This window comes from Glycine max, chromosome 8, assembly GCF_000004515.6.
Source record: "Glycine max cultivar Williams 82 chromosome 8, Glycine_max_v4.0, whole genome shotgun sequence".
Classification (NCBI taxonomy): Eukaryota; Viridiplantae; Streptophyta; class Magnoliopsida; order Fabales; family Fabaceae; genus Glycine; species Glycine max.
The window spans coordinates 46,422,161-46,444,617 of NC_038244.2; the positions used below are offsets into that span (position 1 = coordinate 46,422,161).

The following is a 22,457-nucleotide window of genomic DNA, read 5'->3' on the forward strand; positions in this document are numbered from 1 at the left end:
TAGAAAGAAAAAAATTATTTAAAACCTATATTAGTTTTATTGTAAAATTAAATTATAAAAATAAAAAAGAATACTTTGAAATACCTTTTATGAAATTGCGTTATATTCTCCTATTTCAGCTCCCCTCTCTGGAAAATGTGGTAAATTCAGTCCAATTTTCTCGCCATTTATCATTAGAAAAATCACCGCATCACAAATATTTTTTAAAAAATTTCTGTCACATCACAAAATAAATAAAATCAACCCATGCAAAACTAGTCAAGATCCATGCATTTGTAAATTTTAATTTTCTAGTCAAACTTACGCGTGCATTTAACATTTTTACATAAATTAATACTGGCATAACAAACCCGCCGTCATCTTTCTAATTACTTAAAACAATAAAGAACAAAAAAAAAGGTGATTTGATTTTTATGAAATAAAGTCATCAAGGAAAAATTAAATAAAATGACCCACTAGAAAAGATAAGTTCACACTAAAAATTTATATAAGTATCATATTTACTGTAATTATTTTTTTCTCTCTTCTAAATAATATTAATATTAATTACGTTGTTCATATGTTGTTACATACTTACATTAGTTAAAAAATAAGTGCTTATCAAAAACATTTTCATTAGATAACTAGATATTAACTCTTTTTTATAAAAAAAAAATCATTGAAATGAATTTTAACTTCTCTCGACACATAAACATTTTTTTTTTCATTTATTTATTATAGAACCAAGACTCCAATCACGATTAACATGTTCATATATAAAAAAATAATTAGCGTACCCAATTTACACGATTTAGTTTACCAAAGAATCTTGGGGAGAAGAAAGTGAAACCAAAACAAACTTTTAATATTAATTTGGCCTAAATATCCGGAAGCTGCCCGAAAAATTGATACGCGTTTGGTGAAGCTGCCCGAAAGTGTGAGCGGGCAGGTCCAAACTCCAAGAAGACTCCAATACTTAGATTATCTATCTATCACCCTCAGAGTCGAACCAGACACACTTCCACGTCACCACCACCGTGGAAGGTGGCGCGTGAGGCTGTTTCCGGCGACCTATACCGGCGGCGCTGAGTGGTGATCAAGGAAATGGGTCAGAGGCTAAGCTGCGTGCAACAGCAGCACGAGGAGCATGGTGTGCTCTTCCCAGCACTTGCAAGTGGAGAATTGGAGGTTGTTGAGGCCATGGTGGAGGAAGACCCCACTGTGTTGGAACACACCACTGGCTGTGACCGCCTTTCTCCTCTGCATGTAGCTGCTGCCAATGGTCGGATCGAGGTTGTTCTTGCTTCTGTGCTTCATTATTCATTAACTACCTTTTATTTTTGTTCTTTTATGCGCCACAAATGTTATTTGTTAGTTTGTTGGTTTTTTGTTAGTAAGAGGGATCGAACCAGCGACTTTTTCCTCATTTCTTTCCTTCTTTCATGACCACCCTACCAACCAACCAGCCTTGTATTAACTAGCTTTGTTGTCTTGTCTCTTGGATTTGAATGGTGTTGTGTTTTTGTTACTGTGTCTTTTTATGTGTTTTGATCATGGTGTTGTTTTTTTTGGGCAGGTTCTTTCCATGTTGTTGGATAGGTCTTTCAATGTTGACGTATTGAATCGCCATAAACAGGTGCCTCTCTTGTCTATGTTTATCTGTAACTGCTATTGATCTCTTTATGTTTTATGATAAATTTTTCTATAAGCATTTATTAGAGAAGAAAATAAGAATATAAAATGAATTGAGCTTGTTCAGTTAAAATCAACTTATGTACTTCAGCTTTTATAGAAGTTTTCTCTTTAAACTTCTCCAAAAGTTGAGTTACTAAGTTGATTTTAGATTTAACTTATTGGAGAAGCTCAATTAATATTATCTTCTTATTTTCTTCTCCTATAAGTGCTTGTGGAGAAGTTTATCCAAACGTGCCATAGTCTCTACTCTTTTGAGTTTTGCACTATAGGCTATAACCCTCTTTAGTTCTGTTTCTTATATGGTTTATTTTGATTTCTTATGAGCTTTGTTTTTTTTATGTAGACCCCGTTGATGTTGGCTGTGATGCATGGAAAGACTGGTTGTGTTGAGAAGCTTATTCATGCCGGAGCAAGTGTATGTCATGCTTTTTGTGTTGTTTATTTTTTCAAATTGAATGTTTTGGATTAGTGGTAATTTTGTCAAAGTTGATCATGAGTTTCTCCTAGTTAGGGTAGTGATAGTTGTTTTGATGTTTCAGATATTGATGTTTGATTCTATACGTCGGAGAACTTGCTTGCACTATGCCGCTTATTATGGAAATATAGACTGCCTTAAGGTCATTCTTTCTGCTGCTCATTCCACACCTGTTGCAGATTCTTGGTTAGACACAATTCTCTCTCTCTCTCTTCATACACACACAGGCACACCCAATATCGATCCAAGCATATACAAGAATGACTGGTGATGCTAATTGTTCAATGGAATTGTCAGGGGATTTGCAAGATTTGTCAACATAAGAGATGGAAACGGTGCCACCCCTCTGCATCTTGCAGCTCGCCATAGATGGCCGGAATGTCTTCATGCCCTTCTAGACAATGGTGCTCTTGTTTGTGCTTCAACTGGTGGATATGGGTAATTGTCTTAGAAGTTATGCATGAGTCAGTCTTGTAAGAGTTTTGATGACTTTTCTTTCATATTGATGAATGTAACATTTGCAGTTACCCTGGAAGCACGCCACTTCATATGGCTGCCCGTGGTGGTTCTTTGGACTGTGTCCGGATGTTGCTTGCTTGGGGAGCAGATAGACTTCAATTAGATTCTTCTGGGTAAGAAAATGTCATTTACAGTTTCAAGATCCATTGCTGTCAGTGTAGATCACTAAGGAAAAGACTTGAAGGTTCAGTCATCAATTATCAGTATAAAGATGCTAAGTTCCTAAATATGCATATCTAATTTTTAATTTGCTAATTAATTTCTCTTTATTCATTTAAACAAGGAATGAATCAATTGATAAGATTCATTTTTTTTACTTAAGTGAATTTCCCAACTGTCTTGAAACTTTGAAATTTGCTTGCTGGTTAAGAAATAACTTTTATAGACTCAGAATGCAATTCTTACTCCTTAAAACTGAACTTCATTTGCTGAAGAAGCAAATTCATTATTGAAATACTTAAGCTTATACTTCAGAGACTGTTTGACTATAATTTGTGCTTGATATCTACATTGTGCACCTCAATATCTTAAAATAAGGCTTATGAAAAAACAAACTTTATTGATTGGTTTGGTCCAATATTGTACTTGGTTATAATTTAATATCCCTTATGTAAGAAGCATTTTGGGTTTCACTATTCACATATTACATCTTAGAATGATAAATGATTCTGTAGAAGTAACACATGGAGCCAGTAAAGATTTTATTTTTCCTAACGACGTTTAAAATCAACAGAGCATAATTTCCTTCTTTACCCTCGTCCTTTCCATATTTTTTGAAATTTCGTGGATTCCTTAGTCTCCACAAGCTAATCTGTTAAGGTCTGGCTTAAATATTTCTTTTCAGGAAAATACCATTCTCAGTTGCCCTGAAGCACAAGCATAAGGCATGTGCTGCCCTGCTGGATCCCTCGTCTGCAGCACCGCTTGTTTGGCCATCCCCATTAAAGTTCATCAGCGAGCTCAATCAAGAAGCAAAGGCCTTACTGGAAAAGGCCTTGCAAGAAGCTAACAGAGAGAGGGAGAAGACCATACTAAAGGAGACTGACATGCCTCCATCCCCACTGAATTCTGAGAGTGAAGATGATAACATTGCCTCTGAGGTACAAAATTTTCCTTTCTCGACTGCTTCAGAGTTTAGATTTATAAGTTTTAATTTAATGCATTTTGCTGTTTAGTTTGGTTAAAGATTATATACTTTGGTAGAATTTCCAAGAATGTTCTTTGAGACACATGAATGTTATACAATACTATTTCATCTGCAATGCAGTCTTTGGTAGGTTAGTCACTTGGTTGGCTGCATTTTTATTTCTTTTCTAATACTTCATTCTGGAGGCTTTCAGGACTTAGAATGCTAATACGTCATGTTGGTGTTTTTTCTGGAATAAATGGAATGAACATTTTGTCTAGAAAAGATGATGAATTATTTATTTGCTGGTTATTTCTCCTTGTATAGGCTAGCGATATGGAGTTATGTTGCATATGCTTTGACCAAGCATGCACAATTGAGGTAAGACCCTGTGGCCATCAAATGTGTGCTCATTGCACCCTAGCGCTATGCTGTCACAAAAAGCTTGATCCTGCTACTACCGGCCTTTCTGGACCAGTTTGTCCATTTTGCCGTGGATCCATTCTTCAATTACTGGTTGCTAAGATTAACAAAATCAGTGATACAGAAGTGGAATCTAGCCCTATGAAGCCAAGGAGATCACGGAAATCAAATTTCAGTGAAGGGAGCAGCAGCTTCAAGAGCTTGTCGGCCATGGGCTCATTTGGAAGGATTGCCGGCCGCAATTCAGGGAAAATTACAGATGAAAAGCAATGATAAAGTGGTGGTGATTATTTTGATTCCAAGCCGGCAGGAAATTATATAAATGGTGGTTTTAATTTCTGTTTGATAACTGCCTATATTGGTATCTTATTTGTATTCATTTTCTCACAATTGTCCAAAGATCACTACGGTCATGAGAGACAGCTGCTTGTAGTCGGTTTGAGTTTTTTACTTCTGTAATCTGATTCTCAGTTGGAATTGGAGAATCAGAACAGTTATGTATTCCCCCCCAAATATCAAACATAGTATCCATGAGTTAAAGGTAGTTTTCTTCACTGCTTTAACTTTGGTAAACATATATGGATTCACACACACAGGTATTCGTTCTTAACCATTTATAAGAAGAAAAGAAGAAAGTGTAACGTCATGTTTTTTTAAAAATAAATAGTTTTAGAAAAATAATAAGGTTTTTGAAATTAAATAAATAAGAAGAAATAGTTTTATTAGTTAAAATAATTGTTTTAAGGTAAATAAAATAAATGTGTTTTTAGAAAATAAAAAGAATGTTATATTTATTTATTTGATAGGGAGAAAATAGAGTTAAACAAATAAAATAATAGGCTCAAAGTAAAAAGATGTTATAAAACAATGAAAGAAAAAAAAATTCAATAAATAATAAGCTCAGAATATCCTATTTATAAATAAAGACATCAGTTTTTAAAATAAGATATATAGGCTCTCTCTTCTTCGTAAATTCGTTCTTTCTTTTTCATTTTCCAAAACTCTCGCTTCTCTACATACACTCAAACACGTTTCAGTAAAACTACGATCTCAGACTTATTAATCATTGGATTGTCCTGAAATTTGAACACCGGGTTTGAAACTCATTTTCTCACATTCCCACCGTTGGAATTTTCTAAATAATGTATGTAGAGAGAGAATCCCCCTCGCACGAAGACAGTGAAATTGAGGTTCCAATCTCTTTTCATTCTCTCAAATGCTTGGAAATCCTAGTAAAACAACAAGAGGAAAAGTTTAAGGAATCTTAGAGAATCGCTAGAGACGTCACTATCAATGTCAGACTACGCACCTGAGCCCACTTAGAGATAAAAGATGAGTTTATTGAAATTGGGGTTAGAGTGAACATGTGCAGAGATTCTTAGAGGATCAAATTGAGATTAATTTTGGGGTGTTTTATGCGTTTTAATTTTTCTTGTACTATGATAACTACGAATTGATTGTGTTTGATGGACCAATTGATGTGCTGATGCGAAATTATTGTAAAATTTATATGTTCTTGTATTGAGTGTGAACCCTAGAAATTGAGTTTTTTCTAATTAGCGTGAATTGATGAAATTAAGTAACGATGAATTTACCCTAAGACCTAAGAGGGAGTGAGATATTGATTTTGTATTTTCTCCTTTTCTTGTTTTTTTGGATTTTTTTATATAGTTTGAAATTAATACTATAATTAAAATTGCCGAAAGATTCCTAGTATATTGTGTGGTGTATTCTTAGATAATATATATGAATTCATGTATACTTTTTTTTTACATATATATGTGTTTTAAAAATATTTGAGATTAACTCATATTAATAATATCATATTATGCATGTTAGTCCAGAAAGGTATTTTCAATGGCAAGTTTAGTTACTATATAAATATTTACTTATAAAAAAAATTATATAATTGAGTCCAACAGATTTGCTTACTACTTTTTTTTATATATTTGAATTGTTTACTCTTATGCCTTGTTTCATGTTAGTTACATGTGTGTGTGTAAATATATGTATAGTAAAATGTTCATATAATTATTTGGAATTGGTACATTGAAAGCTTACTTTGAAATTTTTCATCCAATATTATGTGTGCTAGTTATATATATATATACATATATATATATATATATATATATATATATATATATATATATATATATATATATATATATATAGTTATATATTTATATTAATATTTGATGTAAATAATATTGTAGTGTTATTATAGTATGATTCCAAAAATTATTCAAGTGTTGGAGTTTGAGAATATTATAGTTGGATTTGATGTACTTGTGTATGTTGTACCTTATGAATATTGTTATGAATGTTATAAAGATGTATAAATAAACATCAGGCGTAATGACATATCCTTTTGGGATTATGAAATTATAATTGAGATCGAGTATAAGTGGCAAGTTGAGCATAATCTGTGGAATACACGTGAACATGTGATGGTGGATTGTGATATTATGATATGTTAAACTGTGAACATGAGATATGAATGTGAATAAGAGTGTGGTTAATATTTGATGTGATATTACTTGTGTTGTGAGTTGTGAATTATACATAATCTAACTAGTGTTTACCTTAAAAAAGTGTTTATGCGTGAGGTGTTAAAAGGAAAGTGTAGGGTTCCAAGTTAGGAGCCTGAGGTGTTAAGTTGTAGTGCAATGTGTCGAACGTGTTTGAAGACAAGTGTGAGGTCGTGGGTATTATATAATTCATGAGCAGTGTTTGCGTGCAAAAGTTATTTTAGGGGTTGGACCTGAATCAGGAAGGAGAGACCCTAATGAATTCTTCGGAGTCTAGGTCTTAGAGGTAAATACACTCGGTTTGAGTGCTCCTTTAAGCCTATGTTGATCCCATATGGTTGAAGCATTCTCACAAAATAGAGTAACCCTGATCGACCACCTTATGAGTTTACTTAGTGAGAGTGACCTGACATACTCATTGTGTGGCGTGTCTTGTTATGTACTCCTAGGCTCCTTGATGTTGTTTTTCACTGACATGGTACCACATTCATATAGGATTGAGTCTTAGTGTATTTGTCGCATAACACATGTGTAATGATCATTGTGACTTGTTACATGATGATGGGTAATGAATTGTGTGAGTGTGAGATGTTGTGTTGTACTAGAAATGTGTTGTTCACGTGATTAATATAAAAGTGTGGAATGTGATTTCTGATTAAATCCTTGGGGACAAGTGACGTTATGCAATGAGTGGTAAAATGATGTGAATTGGGCTAAGTTGAGCTCGTTATGCTTATATTATATGTATATGTGCTTTCATTTATCTTTACTTATTTAGGAATGTGATAATTCACTTCATGTGTGTTGTGTGTTGTGTGTTGTGTATTTTTTGTGTTTTGATCATGTGATGATCTCAAACCTTTTGTTCGTGAGAGTAGATAGTTAGGTGAATTGTTTTAAGGAATATTGTGCTAAAAGACGTCAAGATTCAATGCTATGATAGAATATGACATTGGGGCATAGATTTCTATTTTAATTGCATGATATTTCGAACATGTTATTTTACTTTATTTTATTTTGCTACTTGACTTAAGTTGTTTTGTAAACTAAAACGACCATGTTTTGAGCAAAAAATGTTTCTGATAAGTTTTATTTAGTAACAGTGAAGTGAATGTGAACTTTTTGTCCACATGAACTCTTTTATGCTTAGAAAATAAAATCTCATTTTATGTAATCTCGTATTTTCATATATTTTATTATATAAATATGTATATCAAGGTAAAGAGTGTCACAAAAAGGATTTTACCTTCATTAAAATGTGAGTGTTCATTTCTTTAAGCCAGACTACTCGATTTCACATAATTTGAATAGTGAACATATGATGAAAAAGTGCAAAGTCGTTAAGATTAATCCCAAACATTTTTTCATCGAAGTTTGGACACATACTCATCCAAGAAGCTTTTATTTTGTGCTGCTGAAACCTTTTTTTTTGTTGCTGATGAAAAAGTTTGGGTTAGTTAGGCATGAGGAATTCACCATGTCAAAGTAAACCTCCAGATTCAATGAGCATTTATAAAAATATTTATAAATTATTTACCAAATAAGATTTTCACATTAAAAGTAGTAATCAAATTCACATACGTATAAAATATAAATTTATTTCTTATCAACTATATAAACTTTTCTTGACCCCTTGAATCCTTGGTGTTTTGTGTTTACTCTTAATCTAATTGCTTATGCACTGCAGAAGCCTAAATAAGGGGGAAATTTTTGCGGGCAGTCAAGCTCCGCCTGTAATACTCCTTAATCATCAAATACTGACATTTTTATTTTATTTTATTTATAATGTGGTACTTTAGCATGACCTGAGATGTGCTTACTTCTTGAAAGCAAAAAGCAGAAAGGATTTGACGTACTAATCATTACCGTTGATCCCCACCAATATACAAAACAAGCATACAAACCACTATGTAATAACTTCTTCCACACCAGGATGGTATGCAACTGCAGTAAATTGCGTGAGGCTTCAATAGTTCAAATTTGTGGTGTGCAGCACGTATTTATTATTTTATTATTACTATCATAAAGAACTGCTGACTATGTGGGACAGAATGGAGTACAGAACATAACATCCTAATGCCTTGAAATTTAATTACCAAACAGGAGAATCTCCGGAAACAGATAAAGAACTCCATTACCTCTGAATGAAATATAAATCAATAACAAGGGCTCATCACATGTTGAATTATCCATCCACACAAACAAGAGAAAACTATTGATGTTCCTTATTCATCACTCTTCCATTTCTCTGTTAGGATCAATTTGGCTCCCCACTAATAGTGAGGTTGAGTCTTGAATAGGGGAGAAACCATTGGGTCCATAAGTGGTAGGAAATTGGTTCCTTCTGTAAGTACTTGCACCTCTTCTCTCAGCTTGAAGGTAGTGACCAAGAGAGGGAGCATCATTCCCAATCACTGCATCAGTACTTAGCCTTGAACAAAGTGAAAACAACCAAGGCTTCAGCTTGTGAATCCTTTTGTTGTCCTTGGAGGGTTCCACCATTCTTCCCCTGGTTGATCTCCTTGAGAGTTCAAAGAAGCTAGAGATACCAATGAGGCTTCCAAGTGTAATGCTGTCGTCATGGAAGAGTGATCCAGTAGACTATAGCAAGCCATGTCAAATGAGTAAAGAATAGTTATTAAAAAATGGCACATATGAATACTTTCTATTCGATCTATAAACAAGTAGAATATATTCCGAATTTCAATTCACATTCATTAACATGATTACAGAAAAAAAATACCAATAAAGAATAGTTACATAAAAATGGGGTGGCCCATGAGGCTCCCATCTAGATTCCCTCAAGCAAAGATACTATTTCCAAGATTTGAACCCTTGACCATGTTGTTCATGTCACAAGGTAGCAACCCTATCATTATGCCAAGGCTCCCACACAATCATTACTAAAGAGTAAAGAAGCATCTATGGAAAATGTTACTATCATATAACCTTCTGTGTTTGATCTGTTTTACAATATGATTGTCCCTTTTTCACACTCTTCAAGGGTAGTTCTTAACATTTTAAAAATGTATTTCCAAACCCCTCTAATAAAAGACTTAAAATTTCAACCAAGGTTGCCTTCAATTGATCTCAAAATGACAAACAGTATACCAACAAAATGGCAATTAAAGTGAAATCAACGTCACTCACTGTCAAAACAATTATGTGCTAGGCCATGCCATGGACCCCATTAGAGCCAAAGCAATTATTTACACACAAAAGAAGCGAAGGATCCAAAAGAGACCGACAGGGGAAGAGATCCGAAGCTTTATGAGCGTGTTCATTACATGTAGCTTCTTTTTCCTATTCATTTTTGGTTTGGACTCATTAAAAAAATTAAAAAAAAAGGCTTTATCTTCGTCAGAGAAATAAGCACAAAGTACTCATAGTCAAAAGCCATTGTTCTAACCAGCATGAAAGAGTAAAGCATGTCCAAGTTAAGACCAGCTGAATATAAAGGAAATGGTTCAACAACCGAGAAGGGAAAATTGCTGTGTGAATATGAGAAGTGCAAAAGTCACAATCAAACTTCATTAACCCATTGCTGGTATGTGAAACAGTCATTATTTCGTAGTACCAAAAAAGTTGCATCAAGATACGCAAATATACATACAAAATATTTGAGATGTCTCTTTCTGAGGCTATGGTCACTTTGATAAATAATACCCAAAACAATTAAAATGGTGCCATCATTGCTTTAAAAATACAAAATGAAGCGAAAAACAACAACAATGACACAACAACATACTAGGAAAGTCATAGCAGCTTATGACAAAGGAATCGGTAGCAGTAAGTAGCAATGTTATCAATGAAACAAGGTGGTCCTCACAACAGTATCTTAAAATAATAATAATAATGACAAAATGTTTTTTAGACCTTCAATTTTCAGTTAACACCGGTTTTATTTAATCCATATACTTTAGAAACAATAACTTTGGTCCTTGTATTTTTAATAATGGGTGAATTTCATCCTTCCTAGCATCCTATGTTCTATAAAGAAAAACGAAATTCATCAATCACCACTAATTCAAGGACCAAAATCATTATTTTTAAAAATACAAGGACCATCTTTTGACCAAAAAATGAGTACCTAAAACACATTTTGTCCTAATAATAATTTTGACTTTTTGTTGAAACAAAATGCCAAACCTCGGTGTCAAGATCTGAGGAAGAATCAGTTGAAGGGGTGTGAGAAGTAGTGAGCACAGTGCTGAAGGAGGCTGACCCAGAACCATTTCTCATCAGCCCAATTCTAGAGTTCAAGAATCTCAATCCCAAAGGCCACCCTTCTTCCTGCATCAATTACCAAATGTGAAAACAAAAACCAAAATCCAAAATCAGATAAATATGCTGCTATAAACAAAACCCTCAAAATCATTCAAAAGCAACCAACTTTACGAAAGAGCTTCAGATAACATCAATATGGGTATGCACTATGCACCTTATGTTAGTGTATTTATGTGTATATCTATGTGTGTGAGAAAGAGAGAGAGAGAGAGAGAGAGAAGATGGAACCTGTTGAGCCATTACTGTGTTTGCTGAATGAAATGAAGGTGTAGAAATGAATGACACAGTGAAGTGAAATACTGTGAAATTGTCCAAACAAGTGTCACTTCAGACAAAGAACCATCACCTCCAGATTGTGTACCCTCTGACCAAAATAAATATATAAAAAAGTCAAAATTTACTAACAAAGTGCAAAAAACTACAAATCAATGTTGGCATCTACATTCTACAGAAGTGGCATAAATTTGACATTTGACCAAAGGGGAAGAGACACAAACGTAAGAGCTTCTTTGGTTCCAAACTGAAGCGGTTTAAATGTCTGATTAGCCACATTATTGTTTGCTCTGAAAGTCACAAATCAGAGAGAGAGAGAGAGAGAGAGAGTGACTTATTACTTACTTACCTCTCTCAGGTTCTTGGGTTCGGAGGGTCTGCAACTCTGCATAGAATGTGACGGAGGCAGAAGTGAGAATAATTTGGTATCAGTTACAGAGTTGAGAAGCTAAAAAAGATGGCAACTTCAATACAAAGGGTAAGACTTAACTCTTAAGAGTAAGAGCAAGAGAGAATATATATATATATATATATATATATATATATATATATATATATATATATTTAAAAAAGCCACTGTACTTGTAATAACTTGAATAGCCTCTATATGAGAAATTTCTTTCTAAGCCAGTGATAAAGTATTATTATTATAATTACTAGGGTAAGACAGACACTATGCTCCATGCAAATTGGTTTTTTTTTTTAACAGATTTTAACTTTTATAGGTTTATTATGATTTATTTATTTGATATGAGAGAATAGATGGAGTAGTAGGTGGTTTTGGTGAATGATTTTTGAGAGATTTTTAAATAAATATTACAAAATTGAATTATTGTTTAAATCATTTATTTTATATTAATAATTAAATTATATATTTAATTCAATTAATTTATTCATGATAATAGTTTGTTATTAATAATTAAATCTCATAGTCTTTCTGTTAAAAAAAAAAGGTTCATGTCTATTTACAACCCAAAGTACAAATACTAATTGATGTGATTTTTACATAAAGAAAAGTTTATGATACCAGAATTTATATTTTATTTCGTTGAATATCTTATTTTTTATTTTTGTGATACTAGAATTTGAATTGGTTTATTTTTGTGGTAGCCAATGCTAGTCACAATATTCCTAATTGTCACATTAAGCCCACTGACTTCACCCAAAAAAATTTTAAGCCCACTGAATGTGAATTTTCTCAAACAAGAAGTAACCTCCTTCCACATCAGTAGTTGTAGAGGACTCAGGAGCAACTATTTCCTTTGTAATTTTCTCTAAAGAAAAATTATTTTCCTGTGATCCAATTAATTTTTTTATGGGCTGATCCAATTATCACAGATTGATATTTTCTCCTAAAAATAAGCATAAATGGGCATTATTGCATGATTTTATTATGGCATTTCTTGACTTTATTCAACTTTATTGCAATTTCAAATACATGTATAATAACAAGTCAGTAAATACATTGCAATCAAATCTGTGTGCAAATGGTCAATGGATCACAAAGTTGTGCATGCCAATTCAAAAATATCACGTTGAGAGCCGAACGAATGTTGAATTCCATATCATATCAACCAATGTCTCCGATGCTGGCAGATATTACTAACCAATCCTAACCATCATTTACATCTTTCCTTCATTTCGTAACAACATCCACAGGCAGAAAATGACTGCGTATAAGTTCAGAAATATAAAAGATTTAGCTATGTACACAGTAAATTCACAAAGCAGTTGCCAACGTACAAAAGTTGGAATTTTCCACAAAGGCCACTAACATATAAAAGCATATGCTTTTGGGCTAGAATAGTAATTTTACAAAAAATGGAGGTGGGAAGATGAAAAAGGGGATATCAATAACACGGACCTAATCAAGATCTAGTTTTCGTTGACAAAATCGTGTAGACGAAAGTAGTGTTCACTGATTATCTTAACAAGATTTTGTCAAAATGCACAAATAAAAAACTAGCTAGATTTTGTTAAGGGTATTTTTGTAAAACAAAAAAAAGACAGATGCGCGAATTGATTAACTCTTCAATTTTTTTTTACTTTATTTTATCTTTTTAAACTTATACCCTTATTTAAGTTTTTTTTTTATAAAAAAATAGTTAGAAATATTTAAGTTGATTTCCTTCATATATCATGTGTAACATTTGTTAGTGAAATATGTTTTGATTTTCCTTCCAAAAAATTCCATTGTTATTGATATATAGTTGCCAACGAATAGCAAAATTACAAATTAATTACTTCTCATGATGAATTTATTATATGTCAATAAACTTTTTCTTAATGAAATTCAATTTATGATGAAAACTATAGCTAGCTACTATGCATAAGCTCCTAACATATAACTCCAATTACAAGTTAATACCAAAGTTGTTGATGAGGTCTATATTTAATTTTATCTTTTTCATACTTTGGAGAGGGGGTACGAAGTAGTGAATTCTTATAACAAAATACAGCAAATTAAAACCCATAGAAGCACATCCATTCTCATAGCCATGGATAAATGCATTATTCTTGGTAGCCAATTGGTATGCAACCAATGTTTTATTTTTTTCATGCTTCGGAGAGGGGTAAAAAGTAGTCAATTTTCGTTACAACAACACATAAAAGATGAGAAAAATAAGAAACATGAGCCTCCGTTCTTATAACCACGGCCAACACAGTCACCGCTGCAAGTTGGTGAGCAATCTCCTATACAGATTATCCCCGATTGATCCCCACCCAAACATGTCACTGATCCTACAAACAAGTTAAAAAAATTTATGCATATATAGCTCATATTGATTTTCTCAAAATACAAATCAAATTATCAATTAATGATATGAAATGAAGGTAATTAAGATTATGTATTAACTATACCTAATATTAATAGACAGTTATTGATCTTGTCAAAACATATTCAACCTTTTTTTCATCTAATCGATATTTTAAAAAAGAAATTGATGTCATTAATTAACCACTTCATCTAGTTGATGGATCCTACTAGCTAGCCTAACCTCTTCATGAATAAATTAATAAGACTAAGAAATAACACTAAAAAGATACAATTTTGTTTTTCGTATTTCCATGAATTAATTGTTCTGTAGAATTATTTTTTTCTCATGAAATTAACCTATATTTATTACCTGAAGTCAGGACCAAAGCAATGCACAAAATTCCAAAGAGAAAAGGTTGGTTGAGGGGAAAAGGCATTTTATGAAGATTCACCTCTGAACACTCTTATATTTTATTCTCTAGTAATGATGGTTAAAACTTATAAGACGATGATCCTTATATATTATCTATCTGAAAAAGAAGTTAGAGGAATAAAATTGATAATTGTAATATAGAAGAGAGAGAAGGGAATATGGTCCCATTACCGTCTTTCCTGAAGTATGATATGGAATAATATGAAATAGTTGGAAATTATCAAAGAAGTCTTTTCAGACAAAAAAAAGTATCACCTCCATTCTTTGTACCCTCTAACCAAAAGAACATAGAAAAGAACAATAAAAAAAGCTTGAATTTAATTATTAATAAAGTTCCAAACGGAAAGAATTTAAGTAACTAACTAGATTTGATCATTCATTCACTTTAGATCTGAAACTCACAAATGAGAGACAGAAAGAGGTATGACGTGCGAGTGCCTTCTTAGCCGTCAGGTTTGTTTTGGAGCCTCGATATATATTAATTATTAATATTTAATTTAGCAGAAAAAATTGAATCTCGATCTTTTCTCTTTCTTTTTTTCCTTCTATCATTCAATCAATTTTACAATTATTTGAGACTCCGTATAGAATATATTATGGATCCACTTGCTAAAGGTTTATCACCACCATTATTATTATTATTATTTAATGTTTAAATAAAATTTAGTAACTGTAATATATGAATTAATACTTTTTAAATTAAGTTTATTAGTCAATGTCAAAAATAATTTTATTAAAATTATTACTAAAAACTAATAAAAATATATTTTATTTTAATAGGAATTAAATCAATATAATATTTTATGAAAACAAAATTAATATTTTTTAAATTTTATATGGATCTTAAATATATTATTTTACCTTTTAATCTTTAACTAAAAATGAAAGTTTCTTACATTAATAAAATATATTGAAGGGCTAGAATATCATATGCAATGATAAAGTTGTAACACGTAAAATAAATTAAAAAAAAATTAATTAAAAATAAATAGTTTTATAAAAATGATGATGTTTTTATAATTAAATAAATAGGGAAAAATAACTTTATTAATTAAAATAATAGTTTAAAAGAAAATAAAAAAAGATATTTTATTTATTTATTTGATAGGAAATAAAATAGAGTTCTTATTTATAAAATAAAAAAAAATAGAGTAAACAATAAACTAGAAGTATTTAACTATAAATAGAGACACATTAGGTTAGTTTTCAGACTAATGATACGGTGAAATCGCGTGCAGCAGTGAAGGTAAAAGAAGTATTCGCGAAGAAGAAGATGAGTATAGTATTCTAAAAATTAGGATTAATAAATTTGTTTATTTTTTTAATAATTAATGGTTTTGATTAATTTATTAACTTAAGAACTCAATTAATTAGAATTATTTGTTAATAATTTATCAGAGGACCAAAATCACAAATTTATAAGAGCAAGGGGACCAAATATTACAATTAAAATATAAAAAAATAAAAATTATAAATTTAAAAAATTAGAAAGATCAAAATTACAATTTAACCTTTATTTTTTAGGTTTAAACAAACCGATATTTATCCTTAATATATCAATTAATGCACCACTTTAATGACAATGTTTTTTTGCTCATGTTAGTCTCACCAGTTGCTCACATAAATATATTGCGTAAAGAAAATGTTTCATTGGATCAAGATGACCATTCCACATAAGTCTATTGTGATATTCGCATTCGTATTGTTTTTCATTGCATCAGGTTATAAGCCCTGTTTTTCTCTCATTTAATTTCTATTTTATAAGTTAGCTCAATGTATCAATTTCCTATGCATTAATGTTTGCGATATTATACTCAAATTTGTTTTCCTTCACATGTTATATACTCCTTTCATCCCATAATATTCGTCGTCCTAATTTGTTAACTTTGGTCTTATACTCTTATTGTAGGGCAAGCAACAAGTCTGGGTGATCCAGCTGGGACAACTTGCATAGGGCCATGCATAGAGATCGAACTGCAACATTGAATGCATTCGCAAAGATTATAAGAGTGGAATCTGTTATAAGAATGGGAAATCTCCATTGTATTGTTGTAATTAAGGGGAAAATGACGCTGTAGTGTTGTACCACTCTCCAAAGTGTGGTTAAATAAGAGCTACAATAAAGAGTTGTTAGGAATTTATGTTTAATTTATTTTTTATTGCCTTTGATTTGATTACCAATACATTATACATGGACCATGAAATCAAAGTGATCATATATGCATTTCTTTAGTTTTGAATGTGACGGATAAATACGTACTATATATTAACAATTAAATCAATTAATTTTTCGTTGAAAAGGTCTACTCGTATTCATAGTTTTAATAAAAATAAAAATAATTTCGAAGGAGAAATGGACTAGTAAATTTTTAAGTTTGCACTAGTTCTTGACCAGTGGAGTATTGATAACGTTATATTTAATTTGTTTTTATTGAAGGTCAACAAATATTTCGATACAATTTGAAGATATTATTAGTTTTTTAAGTCAAAGGATATTTGCTATAATATTAAGGCTTAAATATAAATTTATTTTGGTTCATGTAAGTTTTTTTTTTTTTTTCATTTTTACTCTTTATAGGTTTATGTTTTTTTTTAAAAAAAAATTGTCTCTATAAGTTATTTTATTCATTTTTATTTTCTATAAATTTATTTTTTTTCAGTTTTAATTTCTTAAAAATTTTAATTTTATTTTTCGTCCCTGTAATAAGTTTGCCTTTTAACTTTTAAGCGACCATGAATTTAATCATCGTCACTACAATTTCTAATATTTTTTTTAATTATGACTTGATATTTAATTTTTAATTAAATATAATGAATTTAATTGATTACAAATCTTTTCTTTTGGTGAATAATTCATTACAAATCTGATTAGGTCTTTGCATTCATTAAAGCTATGTTTAAATAGTATTGATGTGAACAATTTAATTACCCGTTAATATTATATTTGATTAAGAAACTAATTCTAAACTTGTATTAATAGAATTTTTTAAATAATAAATATAAACAAAAAAAAAACTAAAGTTAAATATAATTAATAAAAAAAGTGACATAGGAAAAACTAACAATATAGAAGTAATGGAAAGCTACTATAGGTTAGAAGAAATATTTGACGGTTTAAGGAAATATTCAAGGATAAAATTATCCAATAAAATATGAACTTCATATGAGAGGTATTTCCTTTATTATTAGTATAGATATAGATTATTATGCTTTTAAAGCTTATATTGGAAGAACTAATTTAGTATTACGGTTTCATTGATTTGAACTTATATTGCGATTGCTTCAAAAAATATTGCGATTTATTGAAAACTTAGAATAAATTATGGATGATCTGATATTTTTATATATTTTGTTTCTATTTTTGGGGTGTGCTTTCACTTATCAGTCTATGAACCCGCCATTTTATAACCTGGTTCTTTTTTTTTTTTGGTAAGGCTGTCATTTTATGTTTTTGGCAATCCAACTTATTAACTCACTCCTAAACAAAAAGGGTTATGTTTCACAAATCTCAACCCACTCCACTTGAAGCAAAGCTGAGAGAATTAACTTGCTTAGTCAAACTATTACCACCAAATAGTCACAATACTAGTGTTTTGCATCTCTGCTCTCTCATTAAAGACATAAGAATTTTATTTATTTAAGTTTAAATTCATCAAATTTTATAATAGGCCTTTTTTAATTAATAGGAATTGAACTTAAATATCACATAATTACAACAACTAACATACACTCTTCAACTAACCGAACTATACCTTTATTAAATCTTATAACAGGCTATTCATGCTGAATAACATTTGTTACTCAATTAGCATCTTGCACAATTAAACTGGAATGCCGTGAGCACCAAATACGTGCTAAATGGCAACAATATCAGGATTTACAACTATTCATCAATAAGATACATTTGAAGAGAGAGGAAAAAAACTCAGTTAATTTTATCCCTCAACAAATTTTAGGGCAAGTTAAAACGTTGCAAGAGTTATTTATAACATCAACGAAATTGACTAGTTGCACCAGGTCGGTAATCTCCAATTCCTAGCAAGTCCTGTAAAATTAGCAACAGGATAAAATTATTAGTTTAAGTTGGCATACAAGTTTTTATTTTCAACCATCCCTAGGGAATAATCAGAGGAAGCAATTTAAGAAACAAAAGAAAAAGGAATACGGTAGCACAAGACTAGAAAATAGATTAAGGGTATGTTTAGATTAACTTCTCCATAAAAATTTCCAGGAGAATAAAATAAGAAGCAAAAATAAAATACACTTCTCTATAAGTTAAAATTAACTTATATACAAATTAAAAATAAAATTTCTTAAAAAACTAATATGAGAGCTTCTATAAATTAACTTATATCAAAATTAATTTTAATTTTTAGAGAAATGCATTTTATTTTATTCTTTTCTCATTTTCTTCCTTCTCCTATAAATGCTTATGGAGAAATTTATCTGAAGAAATCCTAAGGCAACTATGTTATTTATAGCAAATAACCAATCTAACCTTAAATAGTTAGGTATATACCCAAGGAAGATTTTCATCGTTTTAGTGTCGTTAGTAACCAAGGTATGAGACAGTGAGGTTTACTGATTAAGGGATCTCAACTAAAAATAAGATTAGTAGTGATGCCACAGGCCACAGCAAAACGAAAAAGAAAAAAAAATATAAGCAAACTTGTTTACGAGGCTGTCAAAGATAAACCAAGGCCGTGTAACTAAAAGCAATTGATGCAATTTTGTCTTAGACTATTATTGTTGTAATTTATTATTATTCATCTCAATTGTTGTACTAGATGAAAGAAACACATTTTGGGTATGCATCAATAGTGATTCTACATAGCTGTGCCGATCCAAGATTGATAAAGATCATTTCAGCAGATAGCAACGGGTGTGAAGTTTGATTAAGCTTACGTTAAAGGCCTTTTATGGAAATGTGTTTGAATAAAACCTCTCTAGTCTCCACATAAACAGCTAAATTCATAACAAATTATTGAAAACATAAAGCAGAAAAATATAACATGATAAAGATGGCATACTTGACAAGCTTTATTTTTTGCTCTAGTCTCTGCAGTGCTGGGAACATCATGATTTGGTTTCTGAAATCTCTTCTCGCGTCGATCACAAGAGCCCCATCCGTCTGAGAACCTGCCACCTCTGATGTAATGAAAATCACAGAAACGGCAGTAACTGTGGTGAGAATAGAGATCATTTGGAAGATCGATTAATTCAAACAACCAAACGAGACACGTACTGCATGTATGCACGAATCACAAACTCAGCACGCTGAACATTACGATTCTCATCAAACTCAATATTCTTGTCCCTGATTTCATAAGAAATATTGAAGTAACAAGATATCTTTCTCCAACCTATAAAAAAGCATGCCCCGCCTGGTTACATCAGTTGTATCATTTTCACAGAAGAGAAGGCAAACTATGTTTACCTGACTTCTTAATGTAAGGATGCCCCGAAATCAAAGTGTAATCAGTATTCTCCAAAATCTGAACATTGAAGACATAACAAAGAATTGATTAGATGAATCCTTCTTGAGTGAAAATAAATAACAAAATCTCAGGAACCTAATTACTGTGGAGAATGGAGAAATTATGTTGTTATTATATGTAAAATTATGGCAAACACGGGTTCAAACGTAATACAGCCATTAAAAGCAAAACCCAAACTTGGAGCTTCTGGAAACAGATACTAATTAAAAAAGATTAAAAGAATATCAAAGAATAGTCTTGAATTTATCCAGACACTCCCAATGAGTTATGGAAGTCAAGAAAACATGTTTCCGAGCATCTAGAACTTGGGAATCCAAATAAAGAAAGTCGCTAATATCATCCAATGATTTGTTCAGGATAACCACAGGGTGTTAAAAAGTGTGGAAAATAGGAATCAAACATCAAAAGACTGCCATGATTTGTTCATGGCAGACAAAAGACAGAAAGTACAGGAAACAAATTCCTTTTTATTTTCTAATGTGATACGTACTAAGCATGCATAGCAAGAAAATACCTCATAGGACTGAACATAAACAAAAGAAATGTTAATTTCTTAAGGCAATTATTAGTATAATTCTCAAAGTGTTGATAAACTAATTGTACAGTGCAAGTCACAGTCCTTAAAAATGCTTCTCAATGTTTTCAATTATCAGATTCAATGTTCGCATTCATCAAAAGCTAATCGAGTGATCAAGAACCCAAGATATCAAAAAGATAAATAAATTTCAGATAAGTAAATGCACTTCTTCACTATAAATAAAAGGTCGAAGTTATCCATTATAGCATATTAAGGTAAAAATTAGGTTCAAGCTGAAAATCACTACTGTATGCCATAACCACAGGTGCACTGAAATTCCTGAAACAATGAAGCTAAAGGAAACCTTAAAAGTAAATGCTTCAAGTTAGCCTTTAATTTAGAAAGTTTGTGTATTATTAAGTGTTAAATTTAATCACCAAATTTTTTTTAGAGCATCTGCTCATTTAATGGTTTATTTTCAGAGCTTGGTCAGAGGTCAAGACATGTCCTAACGTTACTGTGGGTAATGTTATGTCCTTTATAGTATCTCCTAATATGTGGGGTCCTACAAAATGTACACGACGAACCTTATTTTCCATCATTTAACCCAAAATAAAAAACAGTCAAATCAATATAAATAAATTTAAAAAAAAAACATCTGATGTGATGGAATTCTATAAACATTGCTATTCCACTGTCTACTTCGGCACACAATAAGATGTTTCTTTACATGCTCATTACCTATTACATGGTCGACGATTAAATAGCTAAAGATGGATGGAATGTAATGGAATTGAATTGAATGGGATGATATAAAATGATTACTTCATTATTTAAATATTTTGATTAAAATAGTCATTCTATTGTTTAGTATGTAGACGATTTTTAAAGATATTCACAAACAACAAATTACTATCATCTGATAATCCAAATTAGGAGAACAAAAATAGATCAAGCAGATACAATAAATTCTATTTAAGTTCTGTTTCGTTCCACTAATTCTAAAACAAAAGTTTGATTTTGATTTCTATACTATTATTGTATAGATATTCAAACTGTCAAGTAATTAAATCTCCTCATTTATGACTTTCAAATTACTTATTACAAAAATCAATAATTATGAATTCCATGATTATCCAGAATTGTCCATAACGGAATGAAAGTTTACACTGTCCAATTCTGAATAGATAAGTTTTGTCCAAACCTTAATCAAAACACTGAAGCAAGAGAATCAGGACAATTACCGCCATTGCAGCATTCTGGTACTCCTTAAACAACGAAACCGAAGGGAACATTCCAAGCAAGCTATGCCCCACGCTGCTCTCCTTCTCCTCCACCTCGTTGTTTCTCCCATAGCACCGCGGCGATACCTCCGTGTAACAGCTGATCTCCTGAGCCGCCGGCGACGAGAAGCCCTTCAGCGGCGGCGGCGTCCTCTGCACGCTTCTGACCAGAGCGAGGGGGCTGCTCTCCTCGGAAGGACACGTCCTCGCGATCTTCCGCGGAGGGCGGTAGGGCCACGGGTCTTGCACCACCTCGCCGCTGTCGCCAGAGTCCCGGAGGACCTTCCGGAACTTGGGCGGCGGGGAGGGGTTTGAGATCGGGGAAGGGAGCTGGCGGATGGGGAATTTGGCGGAGGCTAGGGACTTGCACTTGGAGGAGGAGTGTGAGGCTGTGGCGGAGTCGATCATGGCCCACAATGCGGCGTCGTCGAGGTCCTTGTCGTCGAGCACCGCGGGGTAGGTAAGCGGCGAGGACATTTTGGGAGGGTTAGGGTTTGAATTAGGGTTTCTCTGTGAGATTTGGATTTGGGAAGTTGCGATTCAAGTGAAGAAGGTGAAGAACTGAAGGTCCATTTTCTGGTTTTGGAAAGAATGTGACTCTGATATGTGGAAAGGAGCAGGCGGGAGACGCAATTTGAATGGCTGGTGGTAGGGAAGAGT

The 22,457-nt window shown here is 32.0% G+C and overlaps 3 protein-coding genes across 6 annotated transcripts; 1 reads left to right on the plus strand and 2 right to left on the minus strand.

Annotated features, from left to right (window-relative positions):
* The first annotated feature begins 879 nt into the window (after window positions 1-879).
* Window positions 880-4,757, plus strand: LOC100797347 (putative E3 ubiquitin-protein ligase XBAT31). The gene is made up of 8 exons (XM_003532265.3): window positions 880-1,272; window positions 1,556-1,615; window positions 2,018-2,089; window positions 2,214-2,335; window positions 2,447-2,587; window positions 2,674-2,781; window positions 3,513-3,768; window positions 4,122-4,757. Exons 1-8 carry the CDS (start codon window positions 1,084-1,086, stop codon window positions 4,488-4,490), a joined length of 1,317 nt encoding a protein of 438 aa, XP_003532313.1. The 5' UTR covers window positions 880-1,083; the 3' UTR covers window positions 4,491-4,757.
* Window positions 4,758-8,882: 4,125 nt separating this feature from the next.
* Window positions 8,883-14,564, minus strand: LOC100797891 (uncharacterized). Of its 3 annotated transcripts, XM_041017626.1 has the most exons (6): window positions 14,437-14,564; window positions 12,773-14,050; window positions 11,658-11,693; window positions 11,264-11,399; window positions 10,898-11,041; window positions 8,883-9,349 (listed from the first exon to the last, which is right to left on the minus strand). In XM_041017626.1, exons 4-6 carry the CDS (start codon window positions 11,273-11,275, stop codon window positions 8,981-8,983), a joined length of 525 nt encoding a protein of 174 aa, XP_040873560.1. In that variant the 5' UTR covers window positions 11,276-11,399; window positions 11,658-11,693; window positions 12,773-14,050; window positions 14,437-14,564; the 3' UTR covers window positions 8,883-8,980.
* A 3,673-nt stretch (window positions 14,565-18,237) lies between these two features.
* Window positions 18,238-22,457, minus strand: LOC100792771 (uncharacterized). Of its 2 annotated transcripts, none has more exons than XM_014779520.2 (5): window positions 21,759-22,457; window positions 19,937-19,994; window positions 19,745-19,883; window positions 19,530-19,647; window positions 18,238-18,544 (listed from the first exon to the last, which is right to left on the minus strand). In XM_014779520.2, the coding sequence occupies exons 1-5, from the start codon at window positions 22,272-22,274 to the stop codon at window positions 18,491-18,493; spliced, it is 885 nt and encodes a 294-aa protein (XP_014635006.1). In that variant the 5' UTR covers window positions 22,275-22,457; the 3' UTR covers window positions 18,238-18,490. The 2 variants fall into 2 exon arrangements, with proteins under 2 accessions (XP_014635006.1, XP_003530888.1); XM_003530840.5 differs by having other exon boundaries at window positions 19,745-19,862; window positions 21,759-22,445.